At 48.9% G+C, this 18,339-nt stretch overlaps 1 protein-coding gene across 1 annotated transcript in view; it reads left to right on the top strand.

Annotated features, from left to right (window-relative positions):
* rab26 (RAB26, member RAS oncogene family) overlaps positions 1-18,339 on the top strand; it is a gene marked incomplete at both ends in the record, with an annotated part of 42,477 nt that overhangs the window by 2,037 nt on the left and 22,101 nt on the right. Inside the window, 2 exons of the mRNA XM_084455938.1 lie at positions 15,147-15,188; positions 15,687-15,753. Coding sequence (XP_084312064.1) covers positions 15,147-15,188; positions 15,687-15,753 — 109 coding nt within the window. The remainder of the gene's footprint in view (positions 1-15,146; positions 15,189-15,686; positions 15,754-18,339) is intronic.

Here is an 18,339-nt window from a genome sequence, read left to right as displayed (position 1 = left end):
ATACACCCAGCTCCTCCCTCCCCATACTGGACGCCATTTCTTTTAACCAATCACGCTCGTCTTAGGCGGAGCGTTACTAGGTTGTTGTTGTTGTTTCAAATAATCTGGATTTAATCTAACTGGGCCGGTAATCAGATGGTAAATGGACTGCTGTGTTCCATTTGTCTGGGAAGTGGTGAGATGGGAGGTGGGCGAGATGGAGAGCGACGTCACCCACGAGGTAACCGCGGTACCACAGACACCAACAGCTCAGAACAAAGATGGACATTAGCTAGCTTTGTAAACCAATAGATAACAACGCACTACGCTGTATTTTGCGCAAACAGAAGAGAACACATGTCCTCAGATCACAGTTGGGGAATACTGTGTGTACGGCTGATTTAATGAGACACAAATAAGACAGAAATGCTAATAAAACAGTATTACTTAAGTTTCACGTAGTTACTCAGGGAGCTGCCATCTTGTTCACGACTTCCAGAGCTAACTGGGGGTTGGGGCGAGTGGTATGAATTCACGCGAACAAGTCGCGATGGCGTTCCAGTTAAAACTGCGAGTAGTATCGCGTGAATCACGACTTCACAAGCTAAATGGAACGCAGCATTATATAGTGCTTTTATCCAAAGCGCATTAGGTCGCATTCACACGGCAGATTTTGTCAAAGCATTTGCGTGTTGCTTTTCATCATTGTCTATGGAGCAGTGCGCTCGGAGCCTTTCGGGGCACTGCCTTGCCGAAGTGAGGCGTCACGCGTGGTATCAGCGCCGAAAAGTTGAAAATATGTTTCCTTTTTTCCGCACAGAGCGGAGGAAGCGCCCTACAATTGTGTTCTTTTTTTAAATTTTTTTAATAAAAAGTATTTTTTATTTTTCCAAAGGACACATAACACAACACATCCCCGTGGCGACCGCCCACCCCCCCTCCCATTTCCCTCCAGCACTGCAAACATCATGGTTACAGCTTTACAGTATATCAAATCAAATTAAATACATAAGTAAATAAATAAAGAAGGTAGATCTCTATCATAATGTTACAAAAATAACATTAGATAATACTCTTCAGTTTTGTTACATCCAGAAAAGTGTTCAGCCATTGTAAGCGTGTGAGTGTGTGGGGTGGCTGCTAACGTTGCGCTAAAATCTTCTTGGCTGCAGTTTTCTCTCCGTTTGTGGAAGATGAAAATCGTTCAAAAGTATGGCTGTGGGAGTACAAGGTAAATCTCTTTCTAATACAGCCGAACGTGTAGATGTCACCATCTCCCAAAATCAGACCACAGGTTCACAGTACCAGAACATATGCAAAAATGTTCCTACTTGACCTTCAGTGCACAGATCACATAGTGGAGAAGAGATCAGCTTAATTGCATGTCGTTTCCTAGGGGTAAAGTAGGTTCTATGTATAAAATTAATCTGAATTTGTTGGTGATCAGGATTATTTGAACATTCAACGATTGAGCCCCAAACTTTTTTCCATTGTATGGGATCATCATTAACAGATAAATTAAGGTCCCTTAACCATATATTTTGAACTTGAAGAGATGTACTGTATAGGATGACAGTAAAAGACGGGAATACAATACTGATACCATACCCTTTTGGCCAAAATTGCTTAGAATAGTATGCAAAGCATGGGGATTGAGCTTTGTGTTCCAGGGAACTCCATAAGTACGCATGGAGAATCTTAACTGAAGGTACAAAAAGAAAGAGAAGCCAGGCAAATTGTATGATTTACGGAGGTCATCGAAGGAATGAAGGCCATTTTCATCAAAATATCATCTAAGACATGAATACCTCTCTCGTTCGATGCAAGAAAAGTGAATGGAACTTTACCCACAAGGAGTGAATAGTTATTAAAAATTTGAGTATTTTGATGCCACTTCTGGGCAGGTTTTAGTAGTTTCTCTGCAGCACGCCAGACAGTGAGGAGATAGGAAACTATAGGACCTAGGGTTTGTTTAGAATGTTTAGGTGGAATTGCTGATTGGATCAGATCTTGTAGCCTGTGGGGAGAAGCAAGCCTCTCTTCCACTGACGTCCAAGAAACTGATTTTATTTAATTTATTTAATTAAATTTATTTGGATGCATTTGGATTTAACCATACAGAGATTGGACGGAGAACAAACTATTGTTGTGTTCTGTTGATTGTCGGCCAGGGACAGTGGGGTGCGCCTCACTTTTTAAGCAGCTTCCAAAATCTGCCACCCACTCACACACACGTTCACACAATGGCAGCAGCCGCCATGAGAGGTGCTAGCCTGCTCATCAGGAGCAACTTCCCAGCTAGCAATTCTTTGTTCTAAGAATGTGAAAACAGAACGTGTAGGGAATGTTCGCCAATGGTTGTGGGAACATTCCCTGCTAGCTGGGTTGGGGCTCAGTGTCTTGCCCAAGGACACTTCGACATGTGGAGGGGGTTGGACGAACTGCTCTACCTCCCGAGCCTCTGCTGCCCCAGATCCGGAGGATTGGGAAGATTGGGAAGTAATAAATGAATGTTATCGATTTTTAAAATTTTATAATTTTATTTAATGAGGCTTATCCCCAAAACCTACATCCGTTGAGTCAGACTAGCCTGCATCTGCCTGGATTGTGAATCGGTTGGGGTTTGCATTTTTGGGAGCAGCCCATTGGTTGCGTCGTGAGGAGATCTGTGCGAGTGGCCAGTGAGAGCAAGGGTGGCGATTTCGTCGAGCCAATCAGAGGCTCTGGTTTCTCAGGTCTTTGCCAGTTGGCTCACATCTTTCCTATCCATCCAGCAAACAGTGAATCAGCTTGCACTCAACCTGCGTGAAATGTGCTGCGTGAAATGTGCTATGTGAATGAAGTGTGATTTAGTGTTGCACGGTGTATCGATACTAGGAAAGTACCGCGATACTCTGTTGTCAAAAACGGTACAATACCCAAATTTAAAGTATCGATACTTTAAGAAAGACAGTGTTTTAATAAGAGCCGTATTGAGTCGCGTTCATGCGACAGTGAAGCCGTGTTTGTTTGTAGGCTATAGCGCTCTGCTTCTCTCTCCCAAGATCCCCGAGTCGCGGGGCAGTATGTGTGTGTGTGGGTGTGCGCGCGCTCTCTCTCTCTCGTCGCTCTCTCACTCTGCAGCGAGCAGCGCAACAGTTTCCCCCCCTCATATGCACGCAGCATGTTCGAGAGGACGGTAGCTAACCTGAGATGGCTACAAGTACAAATGTCGACCGTCCACAGCTTGTCGATAAAGCTGATGCGCGCAGCGAAATCTGGCATATTTTGCTTACAGAGCCGACAGTGAGGGCAAGCCCACGGACATTACAAAGCCCATCTGTAAACGATGCTACAAATCTATACAAACCAAGGGAGCCAATACGACTAACCTGGCAAAGCATCTTGCACAGACATGCCGACTTACACAAACAATTCAAAGAGCGACAGGTTAGCGAATGTGATACAACCGAAGGATATTTTGCCTACCTTATGTTTGAATGTATGAATGCACAATCAATCAATCAATCAAAGCTTTATTTGTATAGCGCATTTCATACCCAGAGGCAACACAATGCGCTTTACAGAGAACAAGGGAGGTGGGCATACGACCCACTCTCTACATATTCCAGAGGGAAGCAAAAAAACAGTAATCACCCGGGGGCCAGATAAGTGAGCTGTAAAAATTCTTCTGTGACCCCTCTCACAATACATTTATTGCACCAGATGATAGCTAGAGAAGCTAATTTTCATCCGTAGCATGAGACTTTTAGCTAGCATAGCTGCAGCCTAGCTGCAAGCCTAGCTCTGCCTAGCGCACTTGTGACAAAAAAAATCAATACCTGCTCCGACCTCCTAGAGTGAGAGAACTGTTAACCGTGAGACCATTATCTCTTCTGATAATCCATCCATCCATCCATCCATCTTCATCCGCTTATCCGGGGTCGGGTCGCGGAGGCAGCAGCTCCAGCAGGGGGCTCCAGACATCCCTTTCCCTGGCAGCATCAACCAGCTCTGCCTGGGGAATCTTTAGCCGCTCACAGGCCAGTGCGGAGATGTAGTCTGAGCTGTTGGCTCAGCTCTCTTTTCGTCACAACAGTGCGGTAAAGCGACTGCAGAACCGAACCAGCTGCTCCGATTCTCCGGGCAAACTCCCTCTCCATGGTTCCCTCACTCGTGAACAAGACCCCCAGATACTTGATCTCCTTCACTTGGGGTAAGGACTCATTTCCTACTCGGGAATAGTATCTTCTGATAATTTGGAATAGCAAAAATGCTTCAATAGGCCTGGGTTAATTAATAATAATAATATTAATAATAATACGCTTTTCAATTTCTTCTGATTATCTCACAGTTTGCAACAACATAGGCATCATTTATTGATTTCTCCCCACACAGACAAACAGATGCCAGCACAATCCCAAACCACCCAGTCGAGGCAGCCTTCCCTTCCAGCTGTGTTTGAAAGCTACAGGAAATATGATAAAGACTCAAAAGATGCAAAAAGACTGAACAGAGCACTAAAGAAGGCCAACAATTTAAAGTTCCATGTTCTGTCATCTATTATTCCATTACTTTTCCTTATGTTTTAGATTTTCACCGTGGTATCGTTTCGGTATCGGTATCGAGATATTTTGGGCAGGTATCGAAACGAAGTCATAATTTTGGTATCGTGACAACACTAGTGTGATTACACTAAAGATATTGATCTGGTTCTCACTGCTGTGAAATAGTCCTTGGATAGAGTTGGATTGTTAACATTCCGCTGCTCCTCCTCTCTCTGCATAATGAATGGCATCAGTTTGGATGTCTCTCTATCCTCTCTCTCTTTCCTCTTCTCATTCTCTCGCTTTCCTCTTCTCTCTTTCTCTCTTTTCCCTCTCTCTCTTTCAATTCAATTTCAATTAAATTCATACGTTTACATTGCCAAAGCAAAAATTGGATGCCCATGGATGTCTCTCTCTCTCTTCTTCCTCTCCTTCTCTCTGCATCTGTCTTCTCTCTCTCTCTTTCCCCTTCTCCCTTTCTCTCTCTCTTCTCCTTCCTCTTCTCTCTATCTCTCGCTATACTTCTCTCTCTCTCTCTCTCTCTCTCTCTCTCTCTCTCTCTCTCTCTCTCATTGAGGGTCTTGTCAGGACAGGAGACAGTGTGGGCGGCCGGTTGGCTGATGATTAGGTTGATCTGGTCTCTCACTGGTGGAAGAGTTATAGGAGGGGTTGTTTTTGGGCTTGCTGGTGTTTATCTATGTGTGTGTGGGAACTTTTATCTACCGTAGGCTCTAGGGTTCACTCCATCTTTCCTTTTCACTGACTGAGAGACAGAAAAGGGGGGGGAGAAAGAAAGAAAGAAAGAGAGAGAGAGAGAGAGAAAGAAAGAAAAAGAAACAGAAAAACATCTGTTAGGAGTGAAAAGCTCCCCATAGAAGATTGCAATTTTCCTTTCTTTCCCCTCTCTCCTCCTCCCCCCCCTCCTCCTCTCTCCCTCCCTCTCTCCTCCTCTCTCCCCCTGTGGTATCAGCAGCCCTCCAAACACTCTACCAGTCAGTTAATCATTACAGGAGCTCCAGCTTCAGCCAAGCCCCAACACACACACACACACACACAGCCTCGGCCCGATAGCCAAGCCACCTCTGAATGCTAAAGAGTGACAGGAAGCCGATGGCCGGCGACCGCACAAGGACTCTAGGTAATTGCCATGTGGTTGCCTAGTCAACGGGGGTAGCTGAGGGGGCTGCACACATTAGACTGCAGCTGTGAACTGGATCCTCTTGGACGGTGGGAGGTGAGAATGCAATTACAACAAACGAACGGCAAGTTCAGGCTTCGCACAATGTGTTTGCGTGCAGTAATGAGCTATATGCAGAACAGTACAAAACGGAACAAAATACAACAGAACTTTCCCAACAGCAACAGGAGACGGCAGACATTTTGTCCTCCGTGCTGTTCTGGCGCACTTCCTGTTCTCGAGGACTCCAGAGGAAGTCTCTATGAGCGCGGCGCTGGTCCTCAGGGTTCCTGCTTTACGGAAACTCCCGTTATCCTCGTCTGACACTGAGGGTTTAATGTGCCGTGTTTAGAGCGCAGCGCAGGCATGCAGGCCTCAGGGAATTAAAGCGTCCGGGCAGGCCCGGCGGAAGGCGATTGGCTGCCCTAGGCAAAATAACGACAATGCGCTCCCGACAAGTTGTTGAGGGGGAGGCGGGGTGGTGTGTGGGAGGTGGGGGGGGCGGGGGTTGTTAGCGGACAATTCCGCTTGTCAGGAGGAGATGTGTTGAGCGGGGGGGGGGACGGTGCTAGCAGAGATTTGTGCGCCCCCTAGTGCCTCGGCGCCCTAGGCAATTGCCTAGTGCCATGCGCCGCCCCTGCGCCCGGGCTGCTGTGGGGGATGACCGGCTGCAAAAAACAGCCTGGTACTGCGGGCGCTCTGCTTGTCTTTTGTTTTGGAATGCTTTACGTAGATCATGCACCCGCTCACTTGGGCGAGGTCAAAAATGTTTATATTCAGGAGCACGCACGCGCGCACATACACACACACGCGCACATAAACACACACACACACACACACACACACACACACACACACACACACACACAAGAGACAGGCAGAATCATCTGCAGTTGTTTGTCCTGTTGCATGGGGCAGATCTTCAAGATTCCTTTATTTGTCACATGTCATCACGCCTGGATTATTGCAATTCTCTTTTAACTTGCCTCAGTAAAGCATCCTTGGACCGCCCTCAGGTGGTCCATAATGCCACCGCCAGGCTGTTGACCAGGTCCAGCAGAACTTCTCATATTACTCCTGTCTTGACCTCCCTTCACTGGCTTCCAGTTAATTTTCAGATCCAGTTCAAGGTTATCGTAATTCCGTATAGAGCCCTACAGTACATGGCCAGGCACCTGTAACTCTATCTGACCTGCTCCATGCACATGCTCCCAGCAAGTCACTGAGGTCTGCTGACCAAGCTCTGTTGGTTGTCCCTCGAACCCGGCTTAAATGGTAAGGACACTGAATTTCATGTTTAGCCCTATTCTTGGCTTCCCTGGCATGTATCTGACTAGTACAGGTTAAAATATTTCTGTTTTGTGCAGTACAGAGTTCTGTGTCAATAATGTTCTGTGTCAACTGGCTCATTGCTAGCTATGGGCACACTCGAAAAACTAAATCAAAACTAAATAAAAAGTATGATATACGTGGATTTCAAGTTCAGGAATTACATGGTTTATGCTTACCAAGCTCTGAAGTCGTCCTGTAAACACCATAGGTCCATTCGCCTCTGCATTTCGAAACAACAGTAACTTGTAAACAGTACTAGTTTCACCGAACATACAACAGCCATCCCTTCACGCTGTAAACCTCCGCGAAATTCGGATTCGGATGAATTTGGCGGAGGTTTACAGCGTAAAGGGATGGCTATTGTATGTAGCACTGTGAGTCCTCTTTATGAGAAGTGCTATATAAATAAAATGTACTTACCCACTTACTGTAATGTACAGTGTACAGTCATAGTGAAATGTTGTTGCCAACTCCAAGATTAGACTCAATACAGATATTCATCCAGTATTCATACTCACTACACTTCCATCATGATCCGTGTCCAGATGTATATTACGAGCAGCCATCATACACACACACACACACATACGGTCTTTGTGTCCATATGCATGCTTGAGTGTGTTTGTGTGTGTGTTTGAGAGTGTAGGACGTGTTCACGCATAGGTCTGAGTACAGACATACTCTGGACAACCCCCAATCAGGGGATCAATAAAGTACCTATGAAGTACCTACCTACATACCTATCATCATCGTCATCGCTGTAGAAATTGTAGTCATCATCATCTTCGTCGTCGACGTGGTTCCTCGTCTGTCTATGGAACCCCAGGATATGGAGTGGAAGTGACTGGCAACGTTCCAGCGCAGGTCGCGTTCGACGCCGCTCTTGGGAGCGGAGTATGATCATATACAATGGTTCAGATCAAAATGTTGACAAAACTAGCACTTTTGAGAAAGTCTGATAATTGCTCTACCACCGTTTTGGTCATACAATGGATGTGGGTGGGCACCTTGACAAATCATTCAAAAAACATGTTAAACTCTCAATTTCAAAGACAAGAAACTTACAAGGTGTTAGTTGGCGTTCTGACATATAATTCGCCATAAAGTAAGATTCTAGTTCATCTGGAAAGGCTTTTTAAAATATTTAGCATAGTACTATTTAGTCGCAGCACATATGTGTGTAAACTTCCGCAAACTAGGTAGCCTAGCAACATAAACAATAACAATAGCTACCATAAGTATTTCCGCTTCCTGAATCCTCTCTGCGGATTGATCTACACATCTACAACGGTCGCTTCAATACAAGTCAATGGATTTCATAAAATTATCAATAAAACCCTACAGGATTCATACTTTGCGGCGAATTTGATGTCAGAACACCAATGGACACCAATTACCCCCTCGGTGAGCTTCTTGTCTTTGAAATCGAGAGTTTAACATGTTTTTGAATTATTTTTCAAGGTGCCCATCCACATCCATTGTATGACCTAAACGGTGGTAGAGCAATTATCAGACTTTCTCAAAAATGCTAGTTTTGTCAACGTTTTGATCTTATATATGATCATAAGTAACCTTAAAACAGGGCTAAACATGCATTTTCCCTTTACTACTCCTTTAACCAACCTGATGCTTAGCGTCTCAAACATAGATTATGCAGTGACCCTCTCGCTGTCTTCTCCCCCAGGCACGATTAATCAACATTGAGAGCATAATAATGATGTCCACTCATCATGATACCAGACAGGCCTGGCTGGACATTTTGTATTTCCATTTCTCCAAATGATGGAAATCAGTTTCTTCCCAAGGTTCTAAACACACTCAAAGCTCTCTCTCCCTCTCTGTCTCTCTCTCTCTCTCTCTCTCTCTCTCTCTCTCTCTCACTCACAAACGCATGCCACAGCACCCAGTGTTCTGAACAATGTTATTTCCTTTTCAGCATGACCCACCCACTCAAGAACCCCATACTTATTTGTTTATGCGCGTGTGTGCGCGTGCGTGTGTCGGTGTGTTCTCTCCTGATATAATTTAACCTGATTGGAGTTTGGAGGGTGAGGTCTATCATGATGTGTTATTACAGTACATGTTTGCAGCATGGTGGCGCAGTACCTAGTACTGTTGCCCCACAGCAAGAAGGTCTCCGGGCCTTTCTGTGCAGAGTTTGCATGTTCTCCCCGTGTTTGCAAGGGTTTCATCCCAAAAGAACCCAATACGAAAAACATGCAGAAGAACAGACACTCTTCAGTCCGGTCCCTGACCAGGACTTGGACTGAGCACTTGGACTTGAACGATGGCTGCCCACTGCTCCTGGCTGCCCACTGCTCCGGACGACAGCTTGAATGGGATAAATGCAGGGAACAATTTCGACCGGCGACACCTGAAGAAAAATGTGTGTGTGTGCTGTGATCGCCGCCCACGTGCGTAATAATCACTTGTCACTGTGCGGCAAGTAAAAAAGGCCCTCGAGGTCCTGGGATTAAAGAAGTGGGTTCAAGTTCCTTGCGGTCTTGCAATCGCCGTACAGCCAAAAGAGCCACATAGGACCAATATCCTGGCCTGTGTCTGTCTGAGACGGGGAGAATGGAGCTGTTCTGCAGCTGTGTGAGGCCATGCTAGTGTGAATGCTACAGAACATGAAACCATCTCACACCACACACTCTGAACTAGTTTTATTGCCATCGTTGCCAACATATTGCTATTCTTGCATTTTGCCTTCAGCACTAGATTATGATTTTAGTCCCTTGTTTTAGAAAGGAGATGCACTTGTGAGTTCTGGCAAGTAGTAGCGCATTGGTTTTTCCTACGTTAAATGCAATTGTTAGTCGCTTTGGATAAAAGCGTCTGCTAAATGACTATAATGTAATGTGATGTAAAACATTGGACAGGGTGCAGGGATGAGACGGCTCAGTGCAAAGACAGCGCAGACAGTGCAAAATACGAGTGTAAGATAAGATAATATTCAACCGCTCTTGGAGAACAGGATTAAGCACGCACACACACACGTAAGAGATGTTCCTAATATGATTTCCAGCACATTGTATTGCTGAAGGTTATTATTTCTAGCCCAGGATCGGGGGTCTGGTGATTATATAGTATGGCGTTTGGCTTTCTATACTCAGATTGACACACTATATCCTCACATTTAAGTCAGGGCTTATGTCCAGTCCTACGTGCATAGTGGTTCACACACAAACACTCACGCACACACACACACACACACACACACACACACACACCCCGGGGTAGAGACGAGGCTTGCAGGAGTGTCTTAGCTCATGTCACTCTCTTTCTCCTGGTTTTACTAACAGTCTCCAGTGATCCTCATTGAGTCAGAGAGAGAGAGAGAGAGAGACAAGGAGCTGCTCTCTATCACTAGAGCCAGAAAGCATGTCCAGACTGGGACAGGCAGAGCTCGGTGCAACAGCCGAACGGAACGCAATATGATAAAAACACAGTAGAACAGGACAGTCCCTCTAGTCCCTCCCCTGGCCACCAGCATGTGCACGTGCCTACGTGCGCACCGCGTGTTCACGGGAAACTCCGGATCCGTTTCCCGCAGGTCGGTTGGCACGGCGCTGAGCTAACGCGTCAGCCCGTCTGCCCTCGGCCTGAAGAGAGGCCTGCGCAGGAGGCGAGGAGAGCCGACATGGCCGACACGGCGGGGGTGAGGGGGGGGGGGGGGGAATAACTCAGTGGTCCCGGCGCTAATCACTGTGGAGAAAAACACCTGGTCCTCTCTGCTGCAACTGGCCTGGGTAATGTACTGCACAGCACCAGAAGGAGAGAGAAAGAGAGCGATGGAGAGAAAGCGACAGAAAGTTAATTCTCCGTCCGTCTGTGGCTCTCGGCCTCCCACAGTACATGTGGCGGTAACATAATTGCTTCTCCGCGGGCTCTCTGTGCACTAATTACTCTTGAGAGCTGTGTTATTTAATTAATCCGGGCTAACACTGCACTCTGGGTGATTGGTGTTGATGCCGGTCTTTGACGGCTTCTGGAAACATCTGTCTGGAAGTGAATCTATTTACATCAGTAGCACAAAGCGTGTCTGGGATAACTGCTGAGTCAGTGAGGACGTTATTATTAGTTGCTTCAGGTGGGCTCACCTCATTGGCTGACTACTGAATCGTGTGTGTGTGTGTGTGTGTGTGTGTGTGTGGGTGTGTGTGTGTGTGTGTGAGTCCCCATTGCCCACAAGCCGAAATGTTGCGGGTAGAAATATATATCATATACTGTATGGTGCATAGAACTGACCTGATACATGACAGTCATTCATAGTACTGGGAGCATACATACATACATAGGACCAGTGAGTGTCTTTCTTAATGTTTGGTGACGCTTCTGAAAGCATCATCCCTTTCTCGTGATGGAAACATGACGTGCGGAGCTACCTTTCTACCTGCTAGACAACATTTCTACCCCATCTGAATGGCTGGTGTGGCTCATGAACAGTCCACTGATTGTGTCCTCTTGTTACACACCTCCTCCTCCTCTGAGTGTGTGTGTGTGTGTGCGTGCGTGCGTGTGTGTTCTCTAATAAAGATCAGCCATGACAGGCTGTCAATCACACTCAACTGCTTTCTACACTAAACCTTTCCGGCCAATATACGGCCTTGTCATGCATATTCATGATGGAAGGGGGGTTATAGGGAATTCATTATAAATTTGACTGACAGCTCCGCGGAGTGTAACTCACATCAACGCTGGTGAATACGAATAGAAACCGTGCACGTGTGTGTGCATGAGAGACACAACCTGAGGAATCCAGCATCGTCCTCCCGACACAGTCAGAGTGCTGCCGTGTCCTGGGACCCAAGCCAGGGACCAGAGGCTCCAATCTAGACAGCGGCCAGCGTCTCGCGCTTTGATCACTCCAGCGAGAGACCGGGAGGAAGACAGGGACTTCCGGTGCCTTTCTGCCAGACATCCTCACTTTAGAAACCAAAACCCCCGTCCGTTAACGTCCAGCGGGATGGGAGGGAGGGAGGGAGAGAGAGAGAGAGAGAGGGAGGGAGGGAGGGAGAGAGAGAGAGAGAGGTGAGGAAAGGAAAGAGACACGGCTAAATGAACCAATCAGAGATGGGACAGAAGGATGTCCTGGGGAGAGGAAGGCCGGACACGGCTGGATCACTGCTGCAGAGAGAGAGAGAAGAGAGAGAGACCATACCTCTATGCGGAGAGGGGGGGGGGCGTTTGGGCGGGGGCGTCCGGGGAGGTAATCAGCGCCTCCTCTGTGCCGGAGCGTGAGGAGCGCCGCGCCTTAGCAGCTGTTCCCTCCTCTCCACCTGCCCCCCCCCTCCCGTCTACCCCGCTCTCCCCTCCTCCCTCCTCTCCTCCCTCCACCCCCACTCCTCCCATGGCCATGTGCCACGACGAGATCTCTTTCTCGGAGCAAGTGCAGGTTGTCCTCATCTCACTCCCGGGGGGGTAAATGTAGAGAACGGAGAGAGGGGCATGGGGAGGGGTAGAAACGGGCTAAAGAGATTGGAGGATGAGGAAAGAGAGAGATGGAGATAGAGAGGGAGAGGCGACAGTGGGAATATGAATGCCGAAAACTGGTGACTCTTATGGGCCATTCTATGCTGTTTATTGCTCCCACACACATTGATTTGTGTGTGTGTGTGTGTGTGTGTGCGTGCGTGATGGCACCTGCAGTCACAGTGTCAGCAGGTTGATGTGTGAACTGTCGTTAGAGGGTGATGCACATTCAACAAGGAGAGTAGAGAAAGACAGAGGAAGAGGATAATGATACGCGCGCACACACACACACACACACACACACACACACAGGGTCACACACACAGGGTCACAGGCAGCTGTCTGCCAAGGCTACTAGACTATCAGACATGCAGACTCGTTATCATTCCGTCAACCCAGGGGCAGGGCACTCTGCTGTGACACACACACACACACACACACACACACACACACACACACACACACACTGTGCCTAATAGACCTTTCCTCAGTGTATGTAAGTCACTTTCTCCATGATAAGATTTACAGTATCTTCAACAGTCCAGTCGTCTTATCGTACCATAACCAAAGGGACCAGGTCAGCATAACGCACTAAAGACAAACATACAGTACAACACACACACACACACACACACACACACACACACACACACACACGAGATTGAGAGAGAGGGAGAGAGAGAGATGGCGAGAGAGAAAGAGAGAGAGAGAGAGAGCGAGGACAGAGCACAATCATAGGTCCAGCTCTGCTGTTTCCCAATGCATTTCATCCATATTGCATGGGACTGCAGGTGGGATGAGACGAGGGCTCCGTGGAACCGGAGAGCTGTAGTTATACTGCTCTCCGCTACGCACCTCCCAGGGACGAGCAGCATGGCCCGGGGGAGATGGGCCTGGGGAGATGGGCCGGGGGAGATGGGCCGGGGGAGATGGGCCGGGGGAGATGGGCCGGGGGAGATGGGCTGGGGGGAGATGGGCCAGGGGGAGATGGGCAGGGGGAGATGGGCCTGGGGAGATGGGCAGGGGGAGATGGGCCGGGGGAGATGGGCTGGGGGAGATGGGCCGGGGTAGATGGGCTGGGGGAGATGGGCCGGGGGAGATGGGCAGGGGGAGATGGGCCTGGGGGAGATGGGCCGGGGGAGATGGGCCGGGGGGAGATTGGCGGGGGAGATTGGCGGGGGAGATGGGCTGGGGGAGATGGCCTGGGGGAGATGGGCTGGGGGAGATGGGCAGGGGGAGATGGGCAGGAGGAGATGGGCCAGGGGAGATGGCCTGGGGGAGATGGGCTGGGGGATATGGGCCGGGGGAGATGGGCCGGGGGGAGATGGGCCGGGGGGAGATGGGCTGGGGGAGATGGGCCGGGGGAGATGGGCCTGGGGGAGATGGGCTGGGGGAGATGGGGCCAGGGGAGATGGGCCGGGGGAGATGGGCCTGGGGGAGATGGGCCGGGGGGAGATGGGCAGGGGAGATGGAGATGGGCCGGGGGAGATGGGCTGGGGGAGATGGGCCGGGGAGATGGGCCGGGTGAGATGGGCCGGGCGAGATGGGCCTGGGGGAGATGGGCCTGGGGGAGATGGATTGGGCCACTCGTCGCGAGCCATCTGCATGTGAAATGCCACACTTTTGTTTTCCGTGAGGGTACAGTGTATCTTGTGAGAAGGTTATCGTGAATATAATGATGGTCATTCAGCTCTGCTGCCTCTCTATGATATAGATCTCTATAGATACTGTTGGGTATAGCCAGACCGTACTTATACTAGAGGAGTGAGTTTCACTCAAGCACTTTGAATTGCCTTGTTGCTTAAATGTGCTATAATAAACTTGCCTTGCCTTCACTACTCGACGATGACTACTCTACTCTACTCTACCCTCCTCGTTACACACACACGCACACACACACGCACACGCACGCACGCACGCACACACACAAACGATTAAAAGTACCAGAAGGTTGCAGTGACCCCTGACAGTTAGAATTAGACTGGTATTAACAAGGCTCAGCGGTGGTTACATAGTCATATGTGTGTGTGTACAGTGTGTGTGAGTGTGTGTGTGTTTGTATGTGTGGGTGTGTGCGTGTGTGTCCTATTGATGATTCACATCTAATGAAGAACATGGATCACATATTAATATACTATACACAGAATGTTTGATACACTTCCAGCTTAAACAATAATTCATCTACACTGGCAGGGACAGGCAAGATGATCAGTGGCTGCAGGTGTGTATGTGTGTCTGTGTGTGTATGTGTAGGAACTTCATCAGTCATTGGTGCTTAGCCAGGGCTGAGGTGATGACACACTGGGAAACAGGTAGCCGTGTGTATGTATATGTATATGTGTGTGTGTGTGTGTGTGTGTGTGTGAGTGTGTGTGTGTGTGTGTGTGAGTGTGAGACGGTCAACACACTCCCAGCATGAGCACCATAAAAAGATCACAGTACATCAAGTGCACTGAAGATGAAAACATTTGCCTCAACTCAATTTAGCCCCTTCAAACCCTTCAAAGAGACCTTGAAACCTATCCAGTCTCCCGACAAACACCTTTTATCATGTGATAGAAAAGCCATATTGAGCGTCTGGAGTCTGGTTTCCCACAGCGAGGTCATGTGATGTGCATTTCAATCAGCGCTGAACATGTCTTTCTTTTGCTTTTCAGAATAAAGTTTTGAATCTTGACACCATGAAGATCAAACTGCAGGTAAGGTGAATGTGTGTGTATGTGTGTGCGTGCGTGTGTGTGCGCTACTGTACGAACTGACCCACTGGTCTCTGACCCACTGGTCTCTCGTAGAGGAACCCTCCCGTGGTCGTCCGTTTAACGTGAGATGGGGGAAGGGATCCGCCCGGAGCAAGGGTTCAATGAGTTACTCTTTTATTCTCAGTCGATTTCGGCGTCTTCCTGCTGACGGGGGAGCCTCTCGGGGCTGCTCCCTCCATTACGATTCGTCACCTCATTGTCGGTCCGACCGGGACGCTGATCAGCACAGAAGAACCCATCCAGAGCACAGGGATGTTATTGGTCGTTACTGCAGCTAATTTTGCTCCCTAATAAAGAAATCGGGATTAGACTTGACTGGAATAAAGAATGTTTGATCGTGTCCATGCTGCATAATGATGATGATAATGGTGATAACAGTGATAAGGGTGCTGCTGCTGCTGATGATGATGATGATGATGACGTCCTCTTCCTCCTCAGATCTGGGACACGGCTGGGCAGGAGCGATTCCGCAGTGTCACCCATGCCTACTACCGCGATGCTCATGGTAAGGCCTGAAAACAAGCACACACACACACACACACATACACACACACACACACACACACACACACAGCCATACACAATAGGCAATCCCACTGAAACATTTAGCTGCATACATCGTCTGCATGTGTACAGTAGGTATATGTGTAGCAGGGGTCTCAAACTCCCGGCCCGCCCCACCCCTCCATCCGGCCCGGGACATGATGTTAGAAATATAATGTAGTCCGGCCTGCAAAATAATCTCTTGTACATGGCGCCGGCAGGCAGGCCTACAATGCGAAATTCAGGTCGCTCAAACGTGGGAAGAAATGCTGTTACTGTGCGCAGCGCACAAGGTGAATGCTGCATGCAGTCACAGGTGCACTCACTCCGCACGCGACAGCTAGCCACCGAGAGGCTGTTTTCATGGTTAACTAATAACTACTTAACTACTAGTAACACAGACAGTTTGAAGAACAATGGACATTGCAGTATTTTTTGTGGAGTTCAGTGGAAATGCTACCTGCCTGATATGCAAGAAAAAAAGTTGCCATTCTAAATGGATAATAATGTCAAGCATTATTCATTACTAAACATGGAGAACAGTGTTCATTCATTAATTCATTCATCCAAACCTTTATTTATACTCGTCAAGCACTGAGGTTTCCGTGATGACGACTTTTCACAGAGACACAAAATCAACAAAACAAATGCATTGTACATATTAATACACAAGGGCAGTGAGCTAGAGGATTTGTTTTTAGTTAGGTTCACTGCACCCCAGTGTGAGTCGTAGGGAGAGGGGAAAACGAGCCACGCGGCTGAGAAGGAAAACGCCTCAGCAGTCTCTCAAGATAAGTGTCTGGCAAGAAATAGAATACTGTAGTAGCCTACAAATGTATTCAAGTGTCTGGAAAGAAATGGAAACAAACTTGAACTTTAATACATGCAAGTACAGGTCCAGGGCAGTAAAATATTACACTTTCTTTATAGTTAGTAGTACTTGAAGTTGACATTGAAGTCGCCCTCCTATGAGTTGACGATACCAGCAGTGGCCCCAAGCCAATTTGAGTTTGAGACCTCTGGTGTACAGGTATGTGTGTGTGTGCACAGTTTGTGTGTGTGTGCACAGTTTGTGTGTGTGTGTGTGTGTGTGTGTGTGAAGCTTGATAAGTACAGCATTTTATCTTCACCGTTCTTTATTAACAGGAGTCTGGTGAGCGGCTCTCACTTTGTCTCTTGAAGGTTTGAAATCAAGTTAATTGGAACTGACAGTCATTACTACATTACTACAGACTCTGAGTCATGGACCATGTCCTGTCCTATTGCACTAGAGAAGGGAGGAATGTCAGGAATTGTGTGAGGAATTATTTGATCAGCGGTTTGAATCCCGACGGCTTCATTCTACACCCCTGCACAGGAATAGATACAGTCTTCCTGTGCGGAATGTTCTTACTCACAAACTTCTTAAATCTTCATGTTTTCAAGTGCCCCCGGACCGAGGGTTGAAGACTGTCTAAATGGCCTCGTTTGTCTAAGGGGTTGATGGTCCCAAACACTAATTTCCTCTCCCCTATTCATCCCAGGTTCAAACCACATATAGCAACGGTTTGCTTGTGTCTCAGAATTCACAAAAGGCCACGACGCGAACTCTCCTGGCTTTCAGGCCCACGCATCGTGCCCAGTCTCAGGTCCAGCTGACTGGCCGGCTCCCGCGTCGTCAGCGAGCTCCGAATCAACACACCCCTCCGCTTCCTCGGCTGACAGACGGCCGCTTGTCCATTCGCTGCAAAAGGTTCCCGCCAGGAAGACTGCTCCACCTTCGCTGGGCCCGTGTCAGTCCCCGTCCTCAGTCCCCGTCCTCAGTCCCCGTCCTCAGTCCCCGTCCTCAGTCCCCGTCCTCAGTCCCCGTCCTCAGTCCCCATCCTCAGTCCCCGTCCTCAGTCCACGTCCTCCGTCCCCGTCCTCCGTCCCCGTCCTCAGTCCCCGTCCTCAGTCCCCGTCCTCAGTCCACGTCCTCCGTCCCCGTCCTCCGTCCCCGTCCTCCGTCCCCGTCCTCCGTCCCCGTCCTCCGTCCCCGTCCTCAGTCCACGTCCTCCGTCCCCGTCCTCAGTCCCCGTCCTCAGTCCCCGTCCTCAGTCCCCGTCCTCCGTCCCCGTCCTCAGTCCACGTCCTCCGTCCCCGTCCTCCGTCCCCGTCCTCCGTCCCCGTCCTCAGTCCCCGTCCTCAGGCCCCGTCCTCAGTCCACGTCCTCAGTCCCCGTCCTCAGTCCCCGTCCTCAGTCCCCGTCCTCAGTCCCCGTCCTCAGTCCACGTCCTCAGTCCACGTCCTCAGTCCACGTCCTCCGTCCCCGTCCTCAGTCCCCGTCCTCAGTCCCCGTCCTCAGTCCCCGTCCTCAGTCCCCGTCCTCAGTCCCCGTCCTCAGTCCCCGTCCTCAGTCCCCGTCCTCAGTCCCCGTCCTCAGTCCACGTCCTCAGTCCACGTCCTCACCCTCTCAGCTGTTCGCGTCTTCCTCCCTCCCCCACGCGCGCTCGCTTTCCCCTGTTTATGAGCTCAGCCTCTCTTGCAAAGGCCAGGCCACGCCCCCAACATCAGCATTTCAGCCAGTGTT

The sequence above is a fragment of the Borostomias antarcticus genome (genome assembly GCF_949987555.1).
Source record: "Borostomias antarcticus genome assembly, chromosome: 22".
NCBI classification, from domain to species: Eukaryota; Metazoa; Chordata; class Actinopteri; order Stomiiformes; family Stomiidae; genus Borostomias; species Borostomias antarcticus.
This window is presented reverse-complemented; position numbering and strand designations above follow the sequence as displayed.